The sequence below is a fragment of the Pleurodeles waltl genome, chromosome 11 (genome assembly GCF_031143425.1).
Source record: "Pleurodeles waltl isolate 20211129_DDA chromosome 11, aPleWal1.hap1.20221129, whole genome shotgun sequence".
In the NCBI taxonomy this organism is placed as follows: domain Eukaryota; kingdom Metazoa; phylum Chordata; class Amphibia; order Caudata; family Salamandridae; genus Pleurodeles; species Pleurodeles waltl.
Window position 1 is genome coordinate 942,705,961 of NC_090450.1, and position 26,532 is coordinate 942,732,492.

General features: G+C 45.2%; 1 protein-coding gene across 1 annotated transcript in view; it reads left to right on the plus strand.

Moving 5' to 3' along the window:
- The first annotated feature begins 3,008 nt into the window (after window positions 1–3,008).
- Window positions 3,009–26,532, plus strand: part of LOC138266363 (serotransferrin-2-like) — a 103,652-nt gene continuing 80,128 nt past the window's right edge. Inside the window, exons 1-2 of the mRNA XM_069215088.1 lie at window positions 3,009–3,170; window positions 16,663–16,826. Coding sequence (XP_069071189.1) covers window positions 3,116–3,170; window positions 16,663–16,826 — 219 coding nt within the window. The 5' untranslated portion in view covers window positions 3,009–3,115. The remainder of the gene's footprint in view (window positions 3,171–16,662; window positions 16,827–26,532) is intronic.

Genomic DNA, 26,532 nt, shown 5'->3' on the forward strand with positions numbered 1-26,532 from the left:
TGTTTCACATCTTGCCAGAGGGCGTGGTGTAGAGTTTAGCTGAAAGGTTACTTTGTCTCAAACGTGGCTGATACCCCTTCTTCTTTATTACAAGTGCATGATATATCCTAGGACACTTGTAATGAGGCAGACGGGGTATCCTCACTTTTGAGGAACCTTTCTGACAAACTCTAAATCAGGCCCAGAGATTGTTCATCAAATCTCTGATACAGCATAAACCTGTTTTGTTTATTACTAATTAACTGCTTTGCCTAACTATTGAAGACAGAATATTCCACTTAGTATGAGTCTAGTATGATTCTATCAAGCCCTTCCTCCTTTAAGTACAGGAAAGCTAAGCTCTCATGAAAAGGATGTAAATGTTCCTATATATTATTCTAAATAAGGTTTTGGATGGCTCATCTCGGCCTCACCCAGATGACCAGGTGTGGTCTTGTGCATGAGCACCAATGTTTTCAATGGTAGGCTATTCCTTTTTTTGCACTTAAATCACGTATGAGTATCTTGTCTTAGGTAACCTTTAGATTTGAGATCAAACTGTCTCTTCTTAATATGAGTTGTGTTGTTTTTTAACCAGATGAAAATGTAAGCCTGCAGTACTTATGGGGATACATAGAGACATGAAGATAGCGAGTTCAAGTATTCCGTCATAACCATCTTTTATCATGAATTTTTTATATAAAGTTTATATAAAGTACGCAATATTATTTATTGTCTGCCTTTAAACAGGAAAATTGACAATTCATCTGACTCGCGCCTTGAATTACTTCTTATGAAACTGCTCCTGTAGTCTTGTGAATGAACAATAATATATTCAAAAGCAGGTGACTCTTCGTTTGATCTCAAATCCCACATAAGTATCTTATCTTATGGAAGCCATAGCCTTGAGATCGTATTGTCACTTCTTAACCAGTTGCATATGCAGCACCGCAGTATTTACGAGGGATGGAAAGGGTAGGAGAATGAATACTGGATTTGAACCATCTTTTATGGTGCATTAAAGAAATGCTTTATAAATTTCTAATTTCTGCCTATTATTCCTTTCTCATTAGCGTGTATTCTTTTGAAAAAAATAATACCTTTTATTATTTGGGACATTATTTTGTGATTTAACTTGCCTCTCATTCTGTAGGAATCTTACATAAAACGGTTGCCGGAAACTCCTTCTTTCATCTTTGACAACATCTCGATTGGGATATGAAGTTTTGAGATATTAAAGTTTGACATCACAGTCTATGTTGACTGTTTACCTGCGAACAGTACAGTTTGGTAGTTTCTTTAGGATATGTGGAGATGCCCCAGGCCAACTTTGTTCAATCTGTATTTCATCTCCCTTGTTGGTATTATTTGTTCCCTTGGTTTCAAATTCTGTTCTTAAACTCTGATGATATTCAACTCATTCTGAGATTAGATACCAGTATGTCTCAGTTATATTCTAAACTCAAGGCATGCATGTCTACTATAGCCAGTTGGATGAACTCCAGCCCTCTCAAGCTTAACTTGTCTAATACTGAGATATTGGTCGTCATCAGTCCGACCATCTAGACCCTCTTGGTGGCTTGAAGAGTTCCACTTCCATCTCTTCGGGTCTCCTGGGCCAGCAATCTGGGAGTAATGTTTGACATTGACCTCTCCTTACAACTACATCTCGAAAGTTTTGCTTTCACAAAACTCATAATTTTTTTTTTCAGTACATCCCAATAGCCTATCGCCAAGCAGTTCTTCAAGCCACGGCTGGGATGAGACTTGTTTAGTCCAACATTAGTGTTCTTGGTCTACCAGAGGAACAGATTTTGTGCCTTTCGAATCATGCCCGTGCCCTCTGGTCATCCACAGCTAACCTCCTGTCTGAACCTCTCCCACGTCGCCACAGTCTAGGTGGACACTCTTTTAAATATCCCGTTCCCAAGGCATGGAATGCACCAACAACTAACTTTCCGCAAATGATCTCTATCAATTTTCAGGAAATAATTGAAAGCTTACTTTTTGCACTTGAAGCCCAGCTTTTTAAAAATGTTCTCTGTTTTCCTAGCGCCTGGACGCTATTAGTGGATAACTGCTGCGCTTTAAAAATATTCATTCATTCTTTCAACAAGATGCTGATGAAGAGGAATGATGGAAGAGGACAAGGAAACTAGGTGAGAGAAAAGGATGGGATTAGGGAAGGGGGCGCGGACGGTGCAGAAGGAGTGAAATAGGCGAAGAGGGGGTGAGAATTGAGGACTAGCGAGCAGGATAAAAGATTGATATTAATTTGAAGGAGCGAGAGAGTGCTAGAGGGGGCGAAAGCAGGCTTGAGAGAGAGGAGAGCTCAGAACGAGAACTAGCAGGTAAGAGAGAGAAGGAAGGGCTGGTAATGGGAAGAGAGAGGGAGAGAAGAGACAGAGAGAGAGAGAGAAGGAGGGAGTGGGAAGAGAGAAAGAAAGAGAGATGCAGAAGGGAGAGAGCGAGGCCTGAATACAGGAATCTGGGTTAGAGGTCAAGAGATATGTTTGGACCTATTGCAGTGGTCAAGCACACAACATGTTATGTACTTGGAGGCACAGGCATTTGTCCAGAATTTCACATTTTTTGGTAATGTTCAAGACATGATTAGGACTAACTTCGCTGGGTCCCAACACCTGCAGAGTGAGTTCTGAACTGCGTGATTCCTTCATTCACCCCCAATAAATCCCTAATATCTCAATTTTGGTGTTGCGGTTTGTTTCTGTACCCTGCAGTCTCAAAGCGCCTGGAAATGGGCTGAAATGTCGGCACTGTCCAAACACCTTGGGTGCATCCGTCGCAGAAGACTCTGCCGAATTCCTTCATCTGGCCCTCTTCAGGGGAGAGGCGCAGCCCATCTGTATTGCAGATTTGGCAGAAAATGCCATAATAATTTCCATCTGCCCCTGAGGACGGCGGCTGCTGGGCCTCTCATCAGCCTCCGCTCCTGCGGTGCAACGTGTTTTTGTCGGAACGTTCACTGAGAAAAAACCTGAACGACTCCCAGACTTCACCCCTCTTCATTCCTCCTTCAATGTGCGGATCTGCGCCGAGGCTCCTGGCTCCGGGCTCTTCCCAGCCTTGGCTGGTTCCGTTTCTGTGGTGAAGGGGCTCTTCGCCCCCCGCCAGCATGCCTCCAGCCTGGACCATCCTCGTCATCAGCTGCCTGGCACAGCTGTCCGCAGGTACGTGGCACCGAGTGGCACCGTGCACCCCGGCCTGTGCAGAGGCGCACCCACCGCCCCCCGGGCTGCGCCGAGACACGCGTTGCGCTTCATGCACTCTGTGCTTGTCTAGTCTGTGCACAGGCACAGTCCATGCTTCCTCAGTATGTACCGATACACACTCTGTGCTTCCACAGTGTGTACACACATACACCACATACTTTCTCAGTATGTGCAGCTATGCAGTCTGTCCCACAGTCTGTTCACATGCACACTCCATGCTTCCTCATTATGTGCAGGTATGCAGTCTGTACACATGTACAGTCCATGCTTCCTCAGTATGTTCCAATATACACTCTGTGCTTCCACAGTCTGTACACATGCACCGTCCATGCTTAATCAGTATGTTCAGGTATACCCTCTGTTTGCACAGTCTGTACATAGGCACAGTCCATGCTTAATCAGTATTTGCAGGTACACACTCTGTTCCCACAGTCTGTACACAGGCACAGTCCATGCTTCCTCAGTAATTGTAGGAATACACTCTGTTCACACAGTCTGTACACAGGCACAGTCCGTGCTTCCTCAGTATTTGTAGGTATACACTCTATTCCCACAGTCTCTACATAGGCACAGTTCATGCTTCCTCAGTATTTGCAGGTACACACTCTGTTCCCACAGTCTGTACATAGGCACAGTCCATGCTGCATCAGTATGTGCAGGTATGCACTCTGTTCCCACAGTCTGTACACAGGCACAGCCCATGCTTCATCAGTATGTGCAAGTATGCACTCTGTTCCCACAGTCTGTACACAGGCACAGTCCATGCTTCCTCAGTAATTGTAGGAATACACTGTTTCCACAGTCTGTACACAGGCAGAGTCCGTGCTTCCTCAGTATTTGCAGGTATACACTCTGTTGCCAAAGTCTGTACATAGGCACAGTCCGCGCTTAACCACTATGTGCAGGTATACACTCTGTTCCTATAGTCTGTACACAGGCACAGTCCGTGCTTAATCAGTATGTGCAGGTATGCACTCTGTTCCCACAGTCTGTATACAGGCACAGTCCGTGCTGCCTCTGTATGTACTGATACGCACTCTGTGCTTCCATAGTCTGTAATACACCCCATACTTCCTCAGTATGTTCCAATATACACTCTGTGCTTCCACGGTCTGTACACATGCACCGTCCATGCTTAATCAGTATGTTCAGGTATACCCTCTGTTTGCACAGTCCGTACATAGGCACAGTCCATGCTTAATCAGTATTTGCAGGTACACACTCTGTTCCCACAGTCTGTACATAGGCACAGTCCATGCTGCATCAGTATGTGTAGGTATGCACTCTATTCCCACAGTCTGTACACAGGCATAGCCCATGCTTCATCAGTATGTGCACGTATGCACTCTGTTCCCACAGTCTGTACACAGGCACAGTCCATGCTTCCTCACTAATTGTAGGAATACACTGTATCCACAGTCTGTACACAGACACGGTCCGTGCTTCCTAAGTATTTGCAGGTATACACTATGTTGCCAAAGTCTGTACATAGGCACAGTCCGTGCTTAACCACTATGTGCAGGTATACACTCTGTTCCTATAGTCTGTACACAGGCACAGTCCGTGCTTAATCAGTAGGTGCAGTTATACACTCTGTCCCCACAGTCTGTATACAGGCACAGTCCGTGCTGCCTCTGTATGTACTGATACGCACTCTGTGCTTCCATAGTCTGTACACACATACACCCCATACTTCCTCAGTATGTACTGATACACACTATGTGCTTCCACAGTCTGTACACATGCACCGTCCATACTTAATCAGTATGTTCAGTTATACACTATGTTTGCATAGTCTGCACACAGGCACAGTCCATGCTTAACCAGTATTTGCAGGTATACACTCAGTTCCCACAGTCTGTACACAGGCACAGTCTGTGCTTCCTCAGTATTTGCAGGTATAAACTCTGTTGCTGTAGTCTGTACATAGGCACAGTCTGTGCTAAATCACTATGTGCAGGTGTACACTCTGTTCCTATAGTCTGTACACAGGCACAGTCCGTGCTTAAACAGTATGTGCAGGTATACACTCTGTTCCCACAGTCTGTATACAGGCACAGTCCGTGCTGCCTCTGTATGTACTGATACGCACTCTGTGCTTCCATAGTCTGTACACACATACACCCCATACTTCCTCAGTATGTACTGATACACACTCTGTGCTTCCCCAGTCTGCACAGGGGATGAGTTTAACAATATTACTCCCAACACAGTTTTAATAGATTGCACCCACCCTTCCCCTCATGCCCCATTTCATCCACCATCAATCCCATGCCCCAATGCAGAACCCACCGCTCTTTACCTCCTGGAGCTCTCTGCTATCCAACTGCAAGTTCTTTTGTGGCTCTCCCAACCACACCGTGTTCTGTGTCCTAGCAGTCCAACAGTTTAAGACCTTATCATAAATCCAGTATATAAATCTTCTAGTATAGAAAAGTGAAATACTAACTTTTGCAAACAAGTTTAAATAATGTGGCTATATCCCTATCAATGCCATGTAAAATACAAAAATGTATCAAAAAGATCCAAACCACCAAACACCATTAAAACCATTGTTACCAAAGGAGAGCAAGATGACTGGGCATCGATGGGGGGCTGGGGTGGGGGCAAAAGGGGTACATCCCATTCAGGTACTGCTAGTACCAAAACTCCTTCCTGTCTTTCATACTGGTGAGCTGATAGTAATCCGATTTTTTCAACTTCATAAGAAACTTGGAGTGAAAAAGGGCATTGAGAATTTGCGGGATTTAGGGGACACGGCTTGTAAGCATGTTACTGACACTATTGTTAAAGCTCCAATGCGTCTTACCTCTGAGGGGTTTACAGCTCCATTTAGAGGCTGTTTTGGGAGTCTGATTGAATACATTGACAAAAGGACTGTTGGAGATACTGAAAGTCAATCTGAGTGGAACAGGGTTGTCACAACTACAGGACCACATCTACTCTTCCAGAACAAGACAAGGCAAGGTAGGCTTGTGTGGGAGAATCCTAGGAAGGTGGTTCTAGCCGGGGGATCAGTGGCGCGGAGGTGCTGGCAGGGTTGGATGTGTTCTGCAGATCAAGGATAAATCTGGTTGTTCATCTGCTCAGTGTGTGGCACCTATCTTTGATTCTCTACTGTGCTTGTTCTTTCCCCAAGGTTCTCTTCCAAACTCTAATGGCTTCCTCATACTCTTCTTCTGTATCTGAAGCGCCTTCCTTGCCTTCATTTCGTTTGCTGGGTGTGAGAAGGTAGCCTCTTTCTAGCCTTGTTACCCCCACTTTTGGCCTGTTTGTGAGTGTATGTCAGGGTGTTTGTCACTGTTTTCACTGTCTCACTGGGATCCTGATAGCCAGGCCTCAGTGCTCATAGTGAAAACACTATGTTTTCAGTATGGTTGTTATGTGTCACTGGGATCCTGCTGGTCAGGACCCCAGTGCTCATAGGTTTGTGGCCTATATGTATGTGTCACTGGGACCCTGTCACACAGGGCCCCAGTGCTCATAGGTGTGCATGTATATGTTCCCTGTGTGGTGCCTAACTGTCTCACTGAGGCTCTGCTAACCAGAACCTCAGTGGTTATGCTCTCTCATTACTTTTAAATTGTCACTAACAGGCTAGTGACCAATTTTACCAATTCACATTGGCTTACTGGAACACCCTTATAATTCCCTAGTATATGGTACTGAGGTACCCAGGGTATTGGGGTTCCAGGAGATCCCTATGGGCTGCAGCATTTCTTGTGCCACCCATAGGGAGCTCTGACAATTCTTACACAGGCCTGCCACTGCAGCCTGAGTGAAATAACGTCCACGTTATTTCACAGCCATTTTACACTGCACTTAAGTAACTTATAAGTCACCTATATGTCTAACCTTTACCTGGTAAAGGTTAGGTGCAAAGTTACTTAGTGTGAGGGCACCCTGGCACTAGCCAAGGTGCCCCCACATTGTTCAGAGCCAATTTCCCTGAACTTTGTGAGTGCGGGGACACCATTACACGCGTGCACTACATATAGGTCACTACCTATATGTAGCTTCACAATGGTAACTCCGAATATGGCCATGTAACATGTCTATGATCATGGAATTGCCCCCTCTATGCCATCCTGGCATAGTTGGCACAATCCCATGATCCCAGTGGTCTGTAGCACAGACCCTGGTACTGCCAAACTGCCCTTCCTGGGGTTTCACTGCAGCTGCTGCTGCTGCCAACCCCTCAGACAGGCATCTGCCCTCCTGGGGTCTAGCCAGGCCTGGCCCAGGATGGCAGAACAAAGAACTTCCTCTGAGAGAGGGTGTGACACCCTCTCCCTTTGGAAAATGGTGTGAAGGCAGGGGAGGAGTAGCCTCCCCCAGCCTCTGGAAATGCTTTCTTGGGCACAGATGTGCCCAATTCTGCATAAGCCAGTCTACACCGGTTCAGGGACCCCTTAGCCCCTGCTCTGGCGCGAAACTGGACAAAGGAAAGGGGAGTGACCACTCCCCTGACCTGCACCTCCCCTGGGAGGTGTCCAGAGCTCCTCCAGTGTGCTCCAGACCTCTGCCATCTTGGAAACAGAGGTGCTGCTGGCACACTGGACTGCTCTGAGTGGCCAGTGCCACCAGGTGACGTCAGAGACTCCTGCTGATAGGCTCCTTCAGGTGTTAGTAGCCTATCCTCTCTCCTAGGTAGCCAAACCCTCTTTTCTGGCTATTTAGGGTCTCTGTCTATGGGGAAACTTCAGATAACGAATGCATGAGCTCAGCCGAGTTCCTCTGCATCTCCCTCTTCACCTTCTGATAAGGAATCGACCGCTGACCGCGCTGGAAGCCTGCAAACCTGCAACATAGTAGCAAAGACGACTACTGCAACTCTGTAACGCTGATCCTGCCGCCTTCTCGACTGTTTTCCTGCTTGTGCATGCTGTGGGGGTAGTCTGCCTCCTCTCTGCACCAGAAGCTCCGAAGAAATCTCCCGTGGGTCGACGGAATCTTCCCCCTGCAACCGCAGGCACCAAAAAGCTGCATTGCTGGGAACCGCGACTTTGCAGCTACTCCGGCCCCTGTGCACTTCCGGCGGAAATCCTTCGTGCACAGCCAAGCCTGGGTCCACGGCACTCTAACCTGCATTGCACGACTTTCTAAGTTGGTCTCCGGCGACGTGGGACTCCTTTGTGCAACTTCGGCGAGCACCGTTTCACGCATCCTCGTAGTGCCTGTTTCTGGCACTTCTCCGGGTGCTACCTGCTTCAGTGAGGGCTCTTTGTCTTGCTCGACGTCCCCTCTCTCTGCAGGTCCAATTTGCGACCTCCTGGTCCCTCCTGGGCCCCAGCAGCGTCCAAAAACGCCAAACGCACGATTTGCGTGTAGCAAGGCTTGTTGGCGTCCTTCCGGCGGGAAAACACTTCTGCACGACTCTCCAAGGCGAGAGGGATCCGTCCACCAAAGGGGAAGTCTCTAGCCCTTTTCGTTCCTGCAGAAACCTCAGCTTCTTCTGTCCAGTCGAAGCTTCTTTGCACCCGCAGCTGGCATTTCCTGGGCATCTGCCCATCTCCGACTTGCTTGTGACTCTTGGACTTGGTCCCCTTGTTCCACAGGTACCCTAGATTGGAAATCCACAGTTGTTGCATTGCTGGTTTGTGTCTTTCCTGCATTATTCCTCTAACACGACTCTTTTGTCCTTAGGGGAACTCGAGTGCACTTTGCACTCACTTTTCAGGGTCTTGGGGAGGGTTATTTTTCTAACTCTCACTATTTTCTAATAGTCCCAGCGACCCTCTACAAGGTCACATAGGTTTGGGGTCCATTCGTGGTTCGCATTCCACTTTTGGATTATATGGTTTGTGTTGCCCCTATCCCTATGTTTCCCCATTGCATCCTATTGTAACTATACATTGTTTGCACTGTTTTCTAAGACTATACTGCATATTTTTGCTATTGTGTATATATATCTTGTGTATATTTCCTATCATCTCACTGAGGGTACACTCTAAGATACTTTGGCATATTGTCATAAAAATAAAGTACCTTTATTTTTAGTATAACTGTGTATTGTGTTTTCTTATGATATTGTGCATATGACACTAAGTGGTACTGTGGTAGCTTCACACGTCTCCTAGTTCAGCCTAAGCTGCTCTGCTAAGCTACCATTATCTATCAGCCTAAGCTGCTAGACACCCTATACACTAATAAGGGATAACTGGGCCTGGTGCAAGGTGCAAGTACCCCTTGGTACTCACTACAAGCCAGTCCAGCCTCCTACATTGGTTGTGCAGTGGTGGGATAAGTGCTTGAGACTACTTACCACTCTTGTCATTGTACTTTTCATAAGAGAAAAATATACAAAACAAGGTCAGTGTATATACACATAGCCAAAAAGTTTTGCATTTCCTCTTTTCACTCTTTTCTAAGTGCTGAAAAGTACTTCTAAACTTTCAAAAAGTTCTTAAAAGTTAAAAAAGTTTTTTTTCTGTCTTTCCAAAAAAGTTCTGAAAACTTTTTTCTCTTTTTCTATCACTTTAACTCTCTCTAAAAAATGTCTGGCACAGGCCAAAGTGTTGATCTATCCAAACTTGCATATGACAACCTTAGCTGGAAAAGAGCAAGGAGTCTCTGTATAGAGAGAGGTTTGAGTGTAGGGAAGAATCCTTCCTTGGAACTGTTACTAAACATGCTTAGAGAACAGGATAAGGCCATAGGTGCCCCATCTGTTGAAAAAGTACCTAATAGTTCCCAATCTGATTCAGGGACTCCCCCAGGAAAAGATTCAGGAAAGAAACTTCCTAGCCTGCCCATTACTAGACAATCTAGCATAGATGGTAATGATGATGAGCCACACCAAAGAAATAGTGTTGTCTCACATCATAGCAAAAACATTTATTCTCACCATACTGGTAGTAATGTTTCTGTAAACCAAGCTGTTAGGGTGCCTTCTGTAAGGGACAGGTCTCCTTCTGTTCATTCCCATCATAGCTCTGTTTCTAGAAATGTCCCTCCCACCAACCCTGATGACAGAATGTTAGAGAGGGAACTCAATAAGTTGAGGGTGGAACAAACCAGACTGAAGCTTAAAAAGCAACAGCTGGATTTGGATAGACAGTCTTTTGAATTAGAGAAGGAAAGACAGAAGTTGGGTTTAGATACCCATGGTGGCAGCAGCAGTATTCCCCATAGTCATCCTGCAAAAGAGCATGATTCCAGGAATCTGCACAAGATAGTTCCCCCTTATAAGGAGGGGGATGACATTAACAAGTGGTTTGCTGCACTTGAGAGGGCCTGTGTTGTACAGGATGTCCCTCAAAGGCAGTGTGCTGCTATCCTATGGCTATCATTTAGTGGAAAAGGTAGGGATAGGCTCCTTACTGTGAAAGAAAATTATGCCAATAATTTTACAGTTCTTAAGAATGCACTCCTGGATGGTTATGGCTTAACCACTGAACAGTACAGGATAAAGTTCAGAGAGACCAAAAAGGAGTCTTCACAAGACTGGGTTGATTTCATTGACCATTCAGTGAAGGCCTTGGAGGGGTGGTTACATGGCAGTAAAGTTACTGATTATGAAAGCCTGTATAACACAATCCTGAGAGAGCATATACTTAATAATTGTGTGTCTGATTTGTTGCACCAGTACCTGGTAGACTCTGATCTGACCTCTCCCCAAGAATTGGGAAAGAAGGCAGACAAATGGGTCAGAACAAGGGTGAACAGAAAAGTTCATACAGGGGGTGACAAAGATGGCAATAAGAAGAAAGATGGTGAAAAATCTCAAGATAAGCAAGGGGATAAGGGTAAAACCAAAGATCCCACTTCAAATCTTAAACACTCTTCAGAGGGTGGGGATAAAACAAATTCTTCCTCTTCTTCCCAACCTGCACACATTAAAAAGCCTTGGTGCTTTGTGTGTAAAAACAGAGGCCATAGGCCAGGGGATAAGTCCTGTCCAGGTAAACCCCCTGAGCCTACCACCACTAATACATCAAGCTCTAGTGCCCCTAGCAGTAGTGGTACTAGTGGTGGGACTGCTGGCAACAGTCAAGTGAAGGGTGTAGTTGGGTTCACTTTTGGGTCCATAGTAGAAACTGGGGTAGTCACTCCCAAGACAGTTTCTGTCACACCTAGTGGCATTGGCCTTGCCACACTGGCTGATTGTCCCCTTACAATGGATAAGTACAGGCAGACAGTTTCAATAAATGGTGTTGAGGCCTTGGCCTACAGGGACACAGGTGCCAGTTTCACTTTGGTGACTGAAAACCTAGTGCACCCTGATCAACACATCATTGGACAACAGTATAAGATTATTGATGTCCATAACTCCACTAAGTTTCTTCCCTTAGCTATAATTCAGTTTAGTTGGGGTGGAGTTACTGGCCCTAAGCAGGTGGTGGTATCACCTAGCTTACCTGTAGACTGTCTCTTAGGTAATGACCTAGAGGCCTCAGGTTGGGCTGATGTAGAGTTTTATGCCCATGCAGCCATGCTGGGCATCCCTGAGGAATTGTTCCCTCTCATTTCAAGTGAAATGAAAAAGCAAAGGAGAGAAGGCCTGAAAACTCAGGATCCCTCTCCATCAACAGGTAAAAAGGGTATCACAGTATCCCCTAACCACCCTACCATTCAGGATACCATTCCTGTGGTTGGAGAAACCTCTCCTGGGGTGGCACCTGTTCCAAGGGAATCATCAGTTGGCAAAACTGTACTCCCTGAGGTGGAAGTACCTCTCTGTGGGATAACTAACATTGGTGAGAAAAAGAGCACCATTTTAGTTAACATGGAGCATCCCTCCAACCCTCCCAGAGAAACTTTAGTGCAGAAACTCTGCACTGCCTCACAACACTTAGGACAGCATCCCTGCCCTAGTGTGGAGCTGATAGGACAGCATCCCTGCCCTGCTCCAACTCAAGAGAAACAGCATCCGTGTTCTCTCTTCCAGCCAGATGGACAAAGTTTTTGCCCAGCTATGGCTTTTCTGAGACAGCATCCCTGTCTGGCATTTCTATCACTACAAATAGGTTCAGTGGACAATTCCCACTGCTCTAAACTAAAACTTACTGATAGAAACTCTGAAAATACATCTTCACATTGTTGCTTAGCTAAAAAACTTCAAACAGGGTGGTTTACATCCCCACAGGGAAGTAACCATATAGTGGATGATAAAGGGAGTAACCAGTCTATTGCAGAGCTACTCTCTACTTATCACCACTTAGACAATAAAGTCTCAACTGGCCAAGGTTAGCCTTATTGTCCTTCGTTTGGGTGGGGGGGTTGTGTGAGAAGGTAGCCTCTTTCTAGCCTTGTTACCCCCACTTTTGGGCTGTTTGTGAGTGTATGTCAGGGTGTTTGTCACTGTTTTCACTGTCTCACTGGGATCCTGATAGCCAGGCCTCAGTGCTCATAGTGAAAACACTATGTTTTCAGTATGGTTGTTATGTGTCACTGGGATCCTGCTGGTCAGGACCCCAGTGCTCATAGGTTTGTGGCCTATATGTATGTGTCACTGGGACCCTGTCACACAGGGCCCCAGTGCTCATAGGTGTGCATGTATATGTTCCCTGTGTGGTGCCTAACTGTCTCACTGAGGCTCTGCTAACCAGAACCTCAGTGGTTATGCTCTCTCATTACTTTTAAATTGTCACTAACAGGCTAGTGACCAATTTTACCAATTCACATTGGCTTACTGGAACACCCTTATAATTCCCTAGTATATGGTACTGAGGTACCCAGGGTATTGGGGTTCCAGGAGATCCCTATGGGCTGCAGCATTTCTTGTGCCACCCATAGGGAGCTCTGACAATTCTTACACAGGCCTGCCACTGCAGCCTGAGTGAAATAACGTCCACGTTATTTCACAGCCATTTTACACTGCACTTAAGTAACTTATAAGTCACCTATATGTCTAACCTTTACCTGGTAAAGGTTAGGTGCAAAGTTACTTAGTGTGAGGGCACCCTGGCACTAGCCAAGGTACCCCCACATTGTTCAGAGCCAATTTCCCTGAACTTTGTGAGTGCGGGGACACCATTACACGCGTGCACTACATATAGGTCACTACCTATATGTAGCTTCACAATGGTAACTCCGAATATGGCCATGTAACATGTCTATGATCATGGAATTGCCCCCTCTATGCCATCCGGGCATAGTTGGCACAATCCCATGATCCCAGTGGTCTGTAGCACAGACCCTGGTACTGCCAAACTGCCCTTCCTGGGGTTTCACTGCAGCTGCTGCTGCTGCCAACCCCTCAGACAGGCATCTGCCCTCCTGGGGTCTAGCCAGGCCTGGCCCAGGATGGCAGAACAAAGAACTTCCTCTGAGAGAGGGTGTGACACCCTCTCCCTTTGGAAAATGGTGTGAAGGCAGGGGAGGAGTAGCCTCCCCCAGCCTCTGGAAATGCTTTCTTGGGCACAGATGTGCCCAATTCTGCATAAGCCAGTCTACACCGGTTCAGGGACCCCTTAGCCCCTGCTCTGGCGCGAAACTGGACAAAGGAAAGGGGAGTGACCACTCCCCTGACCTGCACCTCCCCTGGGAGGTGTCCAGAGCTCCTCCAGTGTGCTCCAGACCTCTGCCATCTTGGAAACAGAGGTGCTGCTGGCACATTGGACTGCTCTGAGTGGCCAGTGCCACCAGGTGACGTCAGAGACTCCTGCTGATAGGCTCCTTCAGGTGTTAGTAGCCTATCCTCTCTCTTAGGTAGCCAAACCCTCTTTTCTGGCTATTTAGGGTCTCTGTATATGGGGAAACTTCTGATAACGAATGCATGAGCTCAGCCGAGTTCCTCTGCATCTCCCTCTTCACCTTCTGATAAGGAATCGACCGCTGACCGCGCTGGAAGCCTGCAAACCTGCAACATAGTAGCAAAGACGACTACTGCAACTCTGTAACGCTGATCCTGCCGCCTTCTCGACTGTTTTCCTGCTTGTGCATGCTGTGGGGGTAGTCTGCCTCCTCTCTGCACCAGAAGCTCCGAAGAAATCTCCCGTGGGTCGACGGAATCTTCCCCCTGCAACCGCAGGCACCAAAAAGCTGCATTGCTGGGAACCGCGACTTTGCAGCTACTCCAGCCCCTGTGCACTTCCGGCGGAAATCCTTCGTGCACAGCCAAGCCTGGGTCCACGGCACTCTAACCTGCATTGCACGACTTTCTAAGTTGGTCTCCGGCGACGTGGGACTCCTTTGTGCAACTTCGGCGAGCACCGTTTCACGCATCCTCGTAGTGCCTGTTTCTGGCACTTCTCCGCATGCTACCTGCTTCAGTGAGGGCTCTTTGTCTTGCTCGACGTCCCCTCTCTCTGCAGGTCCAATTTGCGACCTCCTGGTCCCTCCTGGGCCCCAGCAGCGTCCAAAAACGCCAAACGCACGATTTGCGTGTAGCAAGGCTTGTTGGCGTCCTTCCGGCGGGAAAACACTTCTGCGCGACTCTCCAAGGCGAGAGGGATCCGTCCACCAAAGGGGAAGTCTCTAGCCCTTTTCGTTCCTGCAGAAACCTCAGCTTCTTCTGTCCAGTCGAAGCTTCTTTGCACCCGCAGCTGGCATTTCCTGGGCATCTGCCCATCTCCGACTTGCTTGTGACTCTTGGACTTGGTCCCCTTGTTCCACAGGTACCCTAGATTGGAAATCCACAGTTGTTGCATTGCTGGTTTGTGTCTTTCCTGCATTATTCCTCTAACACGACTCTTTTGTCCTTAGGGGAACTCTAGTGCACTTTGCACTCACTTTTCAGGGTCTTGGGGAGGGTTATTTTTCTAACTCTCACTATTTTCTAATAGTCCCAGCGACCCTCTACAAGGTCACATAGGTTTGGGGTCCATTCGTGGTTCGCATTCCACTTTTGGAGTATATGGTTTGTGTTGCCCCTATCCCTATGTTTCCCCATTGCATCCTATTGTAACTATACATTGTTTGCACTGTTTTCTAAGACTATACTGCATATTTTTGCTATTGTGTATATATATCTTGTGTATATTTCCTATCCTCTCACTGAGGGTACACTCTAAGATACTTTGGCATATTGTCATAAAAATAAAGTACCTTTATTTTTAGTATAACTGTGTATTGTGTTTTCTTATGATATTGTGCATATGACACTAAGTGGTACTGTGGTAGCTTCACACATCTCCTAGTTCAGCCTAAGCTGCTCTGCTAAGCTACCATTATCTATCAGCCTAAGCTGCTAGACACCCTATACACTAATAAGGGATAACTGGGCCTGGTGCAAGGTGCAAGTACCCCTTGGTACTCACTACAAGCCAGTCCAGCCTCCTACACTGGGTTTTGGCAAATTCTTTAATACTCTTCACCCTCCTCCTCCTGGACTACATCTTACTGGGTAAGGGGCTTAACATAAAAGGCATCAAACATCCCAATGGAAAAAGGAAAACCTGGGAGTTTCGAACTTGTCCGCGCCAGTGCTTAATTTGTAAATAAAAACGTGCCGGTGCCCAAAGCCCTCCTCTTAAACATGCGGCTACTGCAACTAACTGTGGGAACACGGAATACTGAGGCGGCGTAATCCGGAAGCCATCTCGGGCCTCTTTAATTCATTTACAGACACTCCCTGCCCCTTCAGCTCACTCTAGCAACTTTCTACTTTCTCCCTTTGTGACGCTTTTTCGTTTTTCCCTTCCTCCGTCTTTCCCATATGTGTCTTTTGCTCGCAGCAAATGCTTTAGGCAGAAGACTAAGCACTGGCCCTCAAACATAAGTGCCGGTGCTCAGCACCGGAAACAACAAGCACAAATTAAGCACTGGTCCGCGCCCTGAGTATCACAGCTAATCATTGGTAACAATAACAGTTGGGGAGTTGATGGAGATGCGCTGAGAAGTTTGTGGCCAAAGATGGGGATTGTCTAAGAGAAATTCAAGGTTGGTTGAGGGTGAAGGTAACAAAGTAGGAAAACAGTTGTTTAAATGCCTTGGACAAGTGGAGGTGTGGAACATGAGGTTGAACACAAGAGTAAATGAGAAGAGTGCTAACAGCCGCCGGGGGTTGCTTGTTTGGGTTTTTAAGAGGCAAAAGGTGCAGGGCTGCTTCTCGAGGAAAGTTGAAGCATTCAAGAAAGATAACCTACATGTGCACTGTCTGAGCTTGGTTAATAAGGGAAAGGAACTATTTTCTTAGTCACTGTGAAGAACCAGTGCACCTGCTGTGATCAAACACGTGGAATCTATCCGGGATGGAGTTCTGAGTGTATCTGTTTTATTTAGTGAGTGTTGGGCTAGAGGCATTAGTGAGTTCAGTGGGAGGTCAAGCAGACGAACACAGGTGTAGAGGCCTAAGAATTGTTGAGAAAGGTTAACATTGTGCATTTCTTTAGAAAGTGTTGGTGTCAAGTCATTGTATGAGAGTGGAGAGTGTATTGAGCCAATGATAACCTCAGTGTTGCACAGAGGCCATGATGTGCTCCTTTCCTCTCATTTTCTGCCTCCCTTATCTCTTTGGAGTTTGAAACCAGCTTTAACACATCCCCTTACCTCCTTCTTAAACAAGGTAAGAAGTTTCGCTGGTGCACGCTGTCTGAGCTGGAGCAGAGGAAGTGCTCCGACCTGTCTAGATCGCTCCTCGCTGTCCTACCCGCAGCTATGGTCAACTCATTTGCAAGAGTTTCCTGCATCCGAGCCCACAACACTCACGACTGCATCAGCAAAATCCAGGTGAGCTCCTGGGGCTCCTGAGGTGGGCATCAGATCAAAGACTAAGGGCCTCAGACCGCCCCACTCGTAGTGGCGGTGGGACCGCCGCACTCCTTGTGGTCCCACTGCCACATTACAACTTTGGTGGTAGGGCCACCTAAAGAACACTGTCACTGCCAGGAACTTGGTTCCCGACAGGTAGATGGCGTTCTGAGCGCTGCCATGCTGATCACAACTCAGCTTTCTGCCAGCCTTTTACTGGCAGTCACCCCGCTATGGAAAGACTGGCGGGAAGCCTGTGCCTGGGGCACAGAGGGGCCCCTGCACTGCCATGGCTTGGCATGGGCAGTGCAGGGGCCCCGTGCCCAGCACCTTCAGATGAACACTATCTACGTTGCAGACAGCGTGCAGTCCGAGGGTGCTGTACAATGCTACGAGAACAATACTGTAGTTGTGTTCCCGCTGGTCAGCCTGTCGGGAACGTCATTTTACAGTGTTCCTGCAGGTCAGCCCTGCGGGAACATTGTAATACAAGGGGTGGGAGGGGCGCCACCGGCATGGCTGTGGTGTCCTCCCCGCGGCATTGGCAGTCCTGCGGTGGGACCGCCAACCTCATAATGAGCCCCTAAGGACCTGATTTAGATCCTGGAGGAGGGGGTAACTCCATCACAAATGTGACAGATATCTCACCTGCTGTATTATGATCCCAATATATCCTATGGGGATCGTAATACACCAGACGGGATATCCATCACGTTTGTGATAGAGTTTTCCCTCCACCAGGATCTAAATCAGGCCTTAAGTCAAATACAAGTTATATGGATTGAGCAGAGGGACATAGCAGCTGCTGGAACCTATGGAGGGAGAATGGCAGAACATTTTTGCCGCCGGCATGCACATGCTCCTGGAACCTTGTGAGAGTGATCTGTTTTAACACAAGGATATTCAAGATAGCTACTGATTATAAATGATTTCATTTAGATTAATTGTTTGTAAATGTATCCTGTGTAGATACTCATGTGACATGGACCTGGCCCTTTTGGAATTATGATTGACACATACCCTGGTAATTTTTGGAATGAAATTAACAACCAGGCACTCTTACCCTCAAGACTTTTCTAATTTTTGCTATTTTTGTTCTTTTATCAACATGCCAGGACTGGTGTTGAAATAAATAATACGTTTACATCGGAATTGCGTGGTGTGGACATTTGTTGTCCATATTTTTTGGCATGGCATCTGTGAAGAAATATACAGAGCAGGTGTTGGCAGTGAGTCAGTGTGTGTGGCAAATACTGCACTGGCACGTGCCACAGGAGCTCACCAAGATGACCGCTCAGTCACCATGGACACACCAGACCCTTAGTGCAAAAAAAACAAAAAAAACACAAGAGGTCTCAGAAAAAAACCTTTATAGATACTGCTATTGGGGCTGTGAATCTCAAAGTATCAGTCTATAAACATTTTGTCCTGGGATCCCTAAAGCTTTTTGTGTACAAGGGTTCTCAGAAAAAATGTTTATAGACCACTACTCTAGAATCCCCACCCCAAATCACAAATCTGCTAATGTTTTTACAAATATTATGTGAAAAGTCAAATAACTTTTAGTAAGTGCCTCGTGCTCCCGTGGACATTTCTTCACTCCCCCAAGCGAGTCGAGCACCACAGCATACAGACCACCCAAGTGGAAGGTCCACTTGTGGATTTAACAAATTTAAAGGGGTTTCCAATTTAATTGGCTGCATTTATTTTGCTACTCAGCACTATTATTAGGACTGGGGGAAAGAGGGGCCACACACTGCACAGCATAAAAAGAAAAACCACAGCAAGTGCCTTAGCACCTGTTGACAGCCAGGCATTAGTGGTCATGAAATGCGAGGGATTGTGTTGTGGCCCCTGACCACACCCCCTGCATTTGTGAGGATGTTTGGACAAAATTTCGAAAAATAAATTGTGATACAAAAATATCACGTCAACAATATCAGGGTGTCAATAATATCTTCAACAGGAATATCTACGGTAAAAATATAGTTTTAAGTGTTGTTTTTTAATATTGTAAAAAATATTGATTTAGAAAATATTAATGTATGTAATATCATTTGTTCATGTTGTTTTGTATGTAATTTATTGTAGTGTGTTTTATTGTGTTTATTATTATTTTTTATTTATGTTTTAGTAAAATAATGTATTGATTATAAAATTGTTCATATTTGTGTATTGAGTTGTATTAATTTATCAAAATAATGGATTTATCATTTGTGTTTAACAGCAAGATTGGCGATTTATATGTGATGTGGGAAGGGGGATTTTCAAATAATGGACATTTTAAAGTAAATATTATGTTAATTATTTTAATGGTATGCAAGATAAAATTGTAAAATGTATAATTTTATTTTGTTACAGTAATATGTTTTAAACTAATTAAAATATATATTATTCGAATAAAATAAAAACATTATATTATTTTATTGGAAATATGACAATAAATATATGAAATATTTTAAATAAAAAATATATAAAAATAGAGGTAATAAAGTAAATTATCTGTCTAATCTTGTTAATAATACATTTTAAAACATTTTTGAAAAATAATATTGCAAATAAAACATTTTGAAATTTTTGGTTGAAAATATTTCTTTTACATTTATATTTAAAAATTGGTGTTATATTTTTTATTTTTATGATTGCTTAGTTTGGATTACGATTTCTTTTTATGGTTATACATTTAGGAATTGTGGAAATAATTAAAAAAATACATTATTTATTAGTAGTACTAAACTATTTTTTTCTAATTCTTTTTTTTAAATATTAATATATGGTTATAAGTTTTGGTTATAGTGTTTCTTTAAGTGAATTTAAGTTGATTTTATAGATTCAAAATTTTGTGTGAGTATGGAGTAACGACTGTGTATATAAAATCTAAAATGTTATGGATTGTAATGGAAATTGTAAATTTCACTCCTTTAGTGCCCAATACTTTCCCCCAATTGAATTAAACTGTAGTGGGAATAGTAAGTGTCACCCCTTTAGTGTTGAACACTTTCCCCAAACTGTTTTAGATTGGTGTGAGAATGGTAAATGCCAGCCCTTATGGGCCCGAGTCTGGCAGTACTAGGACGGTTGGATCGCGACACTCCAGGCGGTCTGACTGAAACATTACGACACTGGCGGTCGGACCGCCATCGCCGCCAGGAACACTGTTCCCTGCAAGGTGATGGTGGTCAGAGTTGTAACCAGCCAGGGCGGGCCTGAACTCAGCACCACCTGGTTGATTACCACATCAATTTCCACCACCCTTTTCATGGCAGGGACCCCACCATGAAAAGGCTGGCGGAAAGGTAGTGCTGGGGGCCACATGCGCACTGTCTGCTTTGCAGACCGTGTGTATTTGGATAGTGCTGGGTCCCCCCCTGTGCAACTGCATTGACCAATGCCGCCAGTCGGTTTCCACTGACCTAACTGACGAAACATTGGTTTCCGCCAGTCAGCGCAGTGGAAACCTTGTAATGGGTCTGGTGGGGAGACTGCCAGCTCCGCGGCGGTCTCCTCACCCTGAGTCTGACAGTCAGCTTTTTTGACCACCAGACTCATAATGAAGCCCTTACTGTCCAACACTTTCCCTATATTGGTTTAAATAGGTATAGAATGGATTGGAGTGGGAATATTAATTGTCACTCCTTTAATGTCCCACACCTTCCCAAAATTGGTATAGATTGGAATGGAAATAGTACATTTCACCTCTTTAAATTCCAACACTTTTACAAATTGGTTTAAATTGGAGTGGGAATAGTAAATGTCACCATTCAAGTGTCCAACAGCTTCCCCGAATTGCTATAGATTGGAGTGGGAATTGTAAATGTCACTTTTTTAGTGTCCAACATGTTCCCCAACTTGGTATGGACTGGCGCAGGAATAGTAAATGTCACCCCCTTAGTGTACACCGGCTTCCACACATTGCTATAGATAGGAGTGGGAATAGTAAATGCCACCTATTACCTATTTAGTGTCCAACACTTTCCCTTTATTGGTTTAAATTAAAAACGGAATAGTAAATGTCAACTGTTTAGTGTTCAAACACCTTCCCCAAATAGGTATAGATTGGAGTGAGAATAGTATTTGTCACTCCTTTAGTGTCCCACACCTTCCTGAAATTGGTATAGATTGGAATAGGAATAGTACATTTCACCCCTTTAATTTCCAACACTTTTACACACTGGTTTAAATTGGAGTGGGAACAGTATATGTGACCATTCAGGTGTCCAACAGCTTCTCCAAATTGGTATAGATTGGAGTGGGAATAGTAAATGTCACCCATTTCGTGTCTAACACGCTCCCCAGCTTGGTATAGATTGGTGCAGGAAAAGTAAATGTTGCCCCTGTAGTGTACAACAGCTTCCACAACTTGGTGTAGATAGGAGTAGTAATAGTAAATGCCACCCCTTTAGTCTCCAACACTTTCCCTATATTGGTTTAAATTAATGTGGGAATAGTAAAAGTCACCCTTTTAGTGCCCAACACCTTCCCCAAATAGGTATAGATTGGACTGGGAATAGTAAATGTCACTCCTTTAGTGTCCCACACCTTCCTGAAATTGGTATAGATTGGAGTGGGAATAGTACTTTTCACACTTTTAGTCTCCAACACTGTCACAAATTGGTTTAAATTGGAGTGTGAATAGTGAATATCACCGTTTCAATGTCCAACACCTTCCCCAAAGTGGTGGAGACTGGAGAGGAAATAGTAAATGTCACCTCTTTAGTGTCCAGTACCTTTGTCAAATTGTGTTATATTGTAGTGGAAATAATAAATGTAACTCCTTTATTGTCTAACCCCTTCCTGAAACTGGTAAAGATTGGAGTGGGATTAGTAAATGTCACTCCTTTAGTGTCCAACATCTTCCCTCAATTGGGTCAGATTGGAGTGGGAATAGTAAATGTCATCCCCTTACCGTCCTAAATCCTTCCCCAAATTGTATTAGATTGGTGTGAGGATAATACCTACATTTACCCATTTAGGGTCCCATTATGAGTTTGGCGGTCCCGCAAGGACGGTGCCACCACCATAGCGGTGACATCCCGCCCAAGTGTGTTACAGTGTTCCAGTCAGGCTGACCAGCAAGAACATTATAGTATGCGGTTCCCGCCGGGCTGCCTGGCGGGAACAGTGCTACGATATAAGGGAGCCGAGGCCAATATCATAGCACACCAGCACCCTCAGAATGCGCACTGTTTGCAAAGTAGACAGTGCGCATTCTGACGGTGCTGGGCAGGGGGGGCCTACACTGCTTATGCCAAGGTCATGGGCAGTGCAAGGCTCCTCTGTAGCCCCAAGCACTGGCTTAACGCCGGCCTTTACATGGTGGTGCAAACTCCATGGAAAGGCTGGCAGTAAGTGGCGTGGTAATCAGCCAGGAGGCGCTGAGTTCAGCACCGCCCTGGCTGAGTACAACCCCAGTCTCCGTCATCACATCAGGAACCATGTTCCTGGCAGGGACGGCAGACTTTAGTCGGGTCACCTGCCAGGGTTGTGATGTGGCGGTCGGACTGCCTAGAGTGCGGCAGTCGGACCGTCACAGCTAGATTGGCAGTCCTCAGACTGCCACACTCTTAATTAGGGCCTTACTGTCAACATTTTCCCTACATTGGTATAGATTGAAGTAAGCATAGTAAATGTCACCCTTTTATTGTCCAACACCTATTCAAATTGCTATAGATTGGAGTGGGGATAGTAAATGTCACCCCTTTAGTGCCCAGCGCCTTCAAATAGGTACCGATTGGAGTGGGAATAGTAAATGTCTCCCCTTTAGTGTTGAACACCTCTCCAAATTGTTTTAGATTGGATTTGGAATAGTAAATGTTAAACTTTTAGTGTCTAACACTTTTCCCAAATTGGTATAGATTGGAATGGGAATAGTAAATTTCACTCACCCCTTTGATGTCCAACACCTTTCTCAAATTGATCTAGATTGGAGTGGGGATAGTAAATGTTACCCATTTAGTGTACAGCAGCTTCCACAAATTGGTATAGATAGGAATGGGAATAGTAAAAGGCACCCCAATTAGTGTCCAACACTTTCCCTATATTAGTTTAAATAAAAGTGGGAATAGTAAATGTTGCGCTTTTAGTGTCCAACGCCTTCCCCAAATAGGTATAGACTGGAGAGGAAGTAGTAAATGTCACCCCTTTAGTATCAAAAGCGTTTCCCAAATTGGTATAAATTTGAGTGCAAATAATAAATGTCACCTCTTTAGAGTCCAGTACCTTCCACAAATTGTTTTCGATTGTAGTGGAAAGAATAAATGTCACTCATTTAGGGCCTCATTACGAGGCTGGCGGTCTTAGGATCACCAGCCTCGTGGTGGCGGTCAAGACCGCCCCTGCAGTGGCGGTCCAAGCGCCAAATTAAGACCCTGGCGGTTAGACCGTCAGGGTACCGCCATCACTGCCGGGATCCATAATCCCGACGGCCTGGCAGTGGCGAGATTGCAATCAGCCAGGGAGGTGCTGCATGCAGTGCCGTCCTGCTCATTACGACCTTGTGTCTGCCAGCCTTTTCAAAGCGGTTTTACCACCATGAAATGTCTGGCGGAGAACAGGTGCAGGGTGCCAAAGGGGGGCCCCTGCACTGCCCATGCACCTTACATGGGCAATGCAGAGGTCCCACTGCCCAGCACCATCGCAGTGTTCACTGTCTGCTGTGCAGACATGAACATTGTGATGGTGCTGGTGCACCCTGTGGTGGCTGCATTGCCGCCTGCTCGATTTTGAGCCGGAGACAATGCTGCCGCCTGTTTCCTGCTATGCTGATGGGCAGAAACCGAGATTTCTGCCTGTTAGCCTAGTGGGAACACCTAGTAGGTCCGGCTGGGTGGTCGCCACTACGACAGTAGCCACTCTGTTGGGAGTTTGGCAGATGGGCTATCCCATCCAGCAAACTCCTAATTAGGTCCTTAGGGCCTCATTACGGTCCATGGACTGCCAGATTCACGGTGGCGCTCAGACCGCTGCTGACAGGAGCGGTCCGACCGCCATATTATGACTGTGGCAGAGCCGCCCGGTCCGACCACCGAGCCGCCAGATTGCTGCTAGCCGATGGCCTGGCAATGCCCACGGTCTCAATCCGCCAGGGCCGCACTGCAAGCAGCGCTGCCCTCTGGATTTCGACCCATGTTTCTGCCAGCCTTTGCATGGCGGTCCAACCACAATACAAAGGCTGGTGGGAAGGGGGTGCCGGGGGCCCTTTGGGGTCCCTGCATTGCCCATGCACTTGGCATAGGCAGTGCAGGGCCCTCCATGGACAGCCCCATCGCGCTTTTCACTGCCCAAGTGACAGGCAGTAAAAACCACGACGGGTGCTATCGCACCTGACGCATCGCAGCATTGCCTCCGGCTCTATTACGAGCCGGCATCAATGTTGTGGTGTGTTTCCCGCTGGGACGGGCAGCAGGAAACTCGTATTAGGTACAGCGGAGGGGACGGGCGCATATGTGGTCACCTTGACACAGGACTTTGGCGGGCGGCCTCTGCTTCCCGCCAAAGTCATAATGAGGGCCACAGATTCCAACACTTTCCTCAAAATGGCTTAGATTGGAATGGTAATAGTAAATGTCACCCCTTTAGTGTCCAATATCTTCCCTTAATTGGGTCACATTGTATGTGGAAATAGTAAATATTACCCCCTTAATGTCCAAAACCTTCCCCCACATTGTATTATGTTAGTGTGAGAATAGTAAATGTTACAACATTTTCCCCCAATTCGTATAGAATGAAGTGGGAATAGTAAATGTCACCCTTTTAGGCCCATATTTATACTTTTTTAGCGCCGCATTTGCGCTGCTTTTTGATGCGAAAGCGGTGCAAACTTACAAAATACAATTGGATTTAGTAAGTTTGCGCCGCTTTTGCGTCAGAAAGCGGCGCAAATGCGGTCCTAAAAAAGTATAAATATGGGCCTTAGTGTCCAACACCTACCTCAAATTGATATATTAGATTTTGTGCCAGGGTTTTGGGACCTTTGTAGGTTACTACATCTTTTATAATTTTATAATTATGCTTTTGGCTGTTATTTCCAAGTGATCTACTCCTTTGATGCTTATGAAGAGTTTGACTTTAAATTGTAGCATGACACATTATTTTGGTTTGTTTGCTAAGATTATTTGCAATTTGGCTAACGGAATGCTGCATTCGTAGTTTTTGGCAGCTTTGCACTTTTGGTATTGTTTCTATATATTTATAGACTGTAGCTTAGGTTCTGCCTTGCCTAGTGTGGATTGGTAGGCATTGTGCCACCCTTCCACTGTGTTGTTTGTGTTGGCTGTCCTGTGCCAAGGTGCTGTCAAAGACATTCCACCATTGTATATGAAATTTGGGTTGGCATCTGTGTCTGGAGTGATGCAGTCTGCCAACCGAGTGTCTTCAAAGTAATCCCTTAGGGGTCTTCATTTTGTTGGTAGAAAAGGCTTTTGTAGTGGTTAGCCATCTCTGTGACAGGCATATTGGCTAGTGCTGTCATTTGTTTTATTTCAAAGGCAAATTGGCTGTTTGTTGCAAATTCTACAGAACGTCGGAGGAGTATTTAGTTGGTAAAATTAGAGTGGCTTTTTTTTGTTGATGTAATTGATTGTCTGATTTTACTGGTTAAGGTTGTTTAGAGTTTGATTTTATTGGTTAGTTTAGTTTTTTTTTTTTTTTACCATTTATTACTTTCTATGTTAAATGCTAATTTAGGCTTTATTTATAACTATTGATATACAGGTTGGTAGTTTTGAATATAATTTTATTTTTTTATGTATATTTATTAATATTGAATCTGATTTATAAATATGTGTGCTTATTGGCAATTTTTTTTATATATTGTAAATTTAGTTATTTTTTCTGGTGAATTGTAAATCTTTTGGAGATGTGATATGGTTATTTTTAATTTAAAAGTGTATAAAATATTTTATATTTATTTTAAGTAATTGTTTAATAAAAAGTGTTTTTTAAAAAAATATTTAATTATTGTAATTGTAATTATTTTGGTAATTTTACTGTTTTTCGAAACTGTGTGAAATGATATTTTTGACATATTACATGTTTATTTAAAGGTGCTGATATTTTTGTTTCTGAGATTTGTATTTTCGATATAAGTAGAAATCGATATTTTTACGATGATATTTGTGTACTCGATATTTGTGGTTTTATTAGTGAAGTATAGGAAGGCGACATTTTTGTTAACAATATTTATTTTCCGATATTTTTGTGTTTCAGTGTTGTGTGCATCAATATTATGTCAGTGATCCCTTCTGAGTAAGACCGCTCTGTGTGTCACTACAGCATGTGTGGAGCAGCATTGTTTCAAGAAGAGCAGAGCCCCCTGAGGCAGATGCAGTGTGTAACTAACTGCACCTGCATGCAGGGGTGCAGGGGGATTTGAGTGGCTCTTGAGAGGCTCTTGGTTACAGCGTGCTCCATCTGAGAGTGCTCTTGAGCGGAAGGGAAGGTGAAACATTATAGCTGGAGCACAGTCAGTGTACCTCGCATGAACCTCTTTGACATTGCACTAGTTCACAGCAGAGACATAAATGCTCCCTATTTGCAAGGGGGCACACATCTATGCAAAAGAGGAAACACCCCCTACAGGTGCAAAACATGCCCCAGAATGAGGATATGTGCAGAAGGGCTCGCACAAATGTCTGCGCCCAGGACTCTTCTGTCAGACAGCCACTGATGGGTCAATACTGTCCCT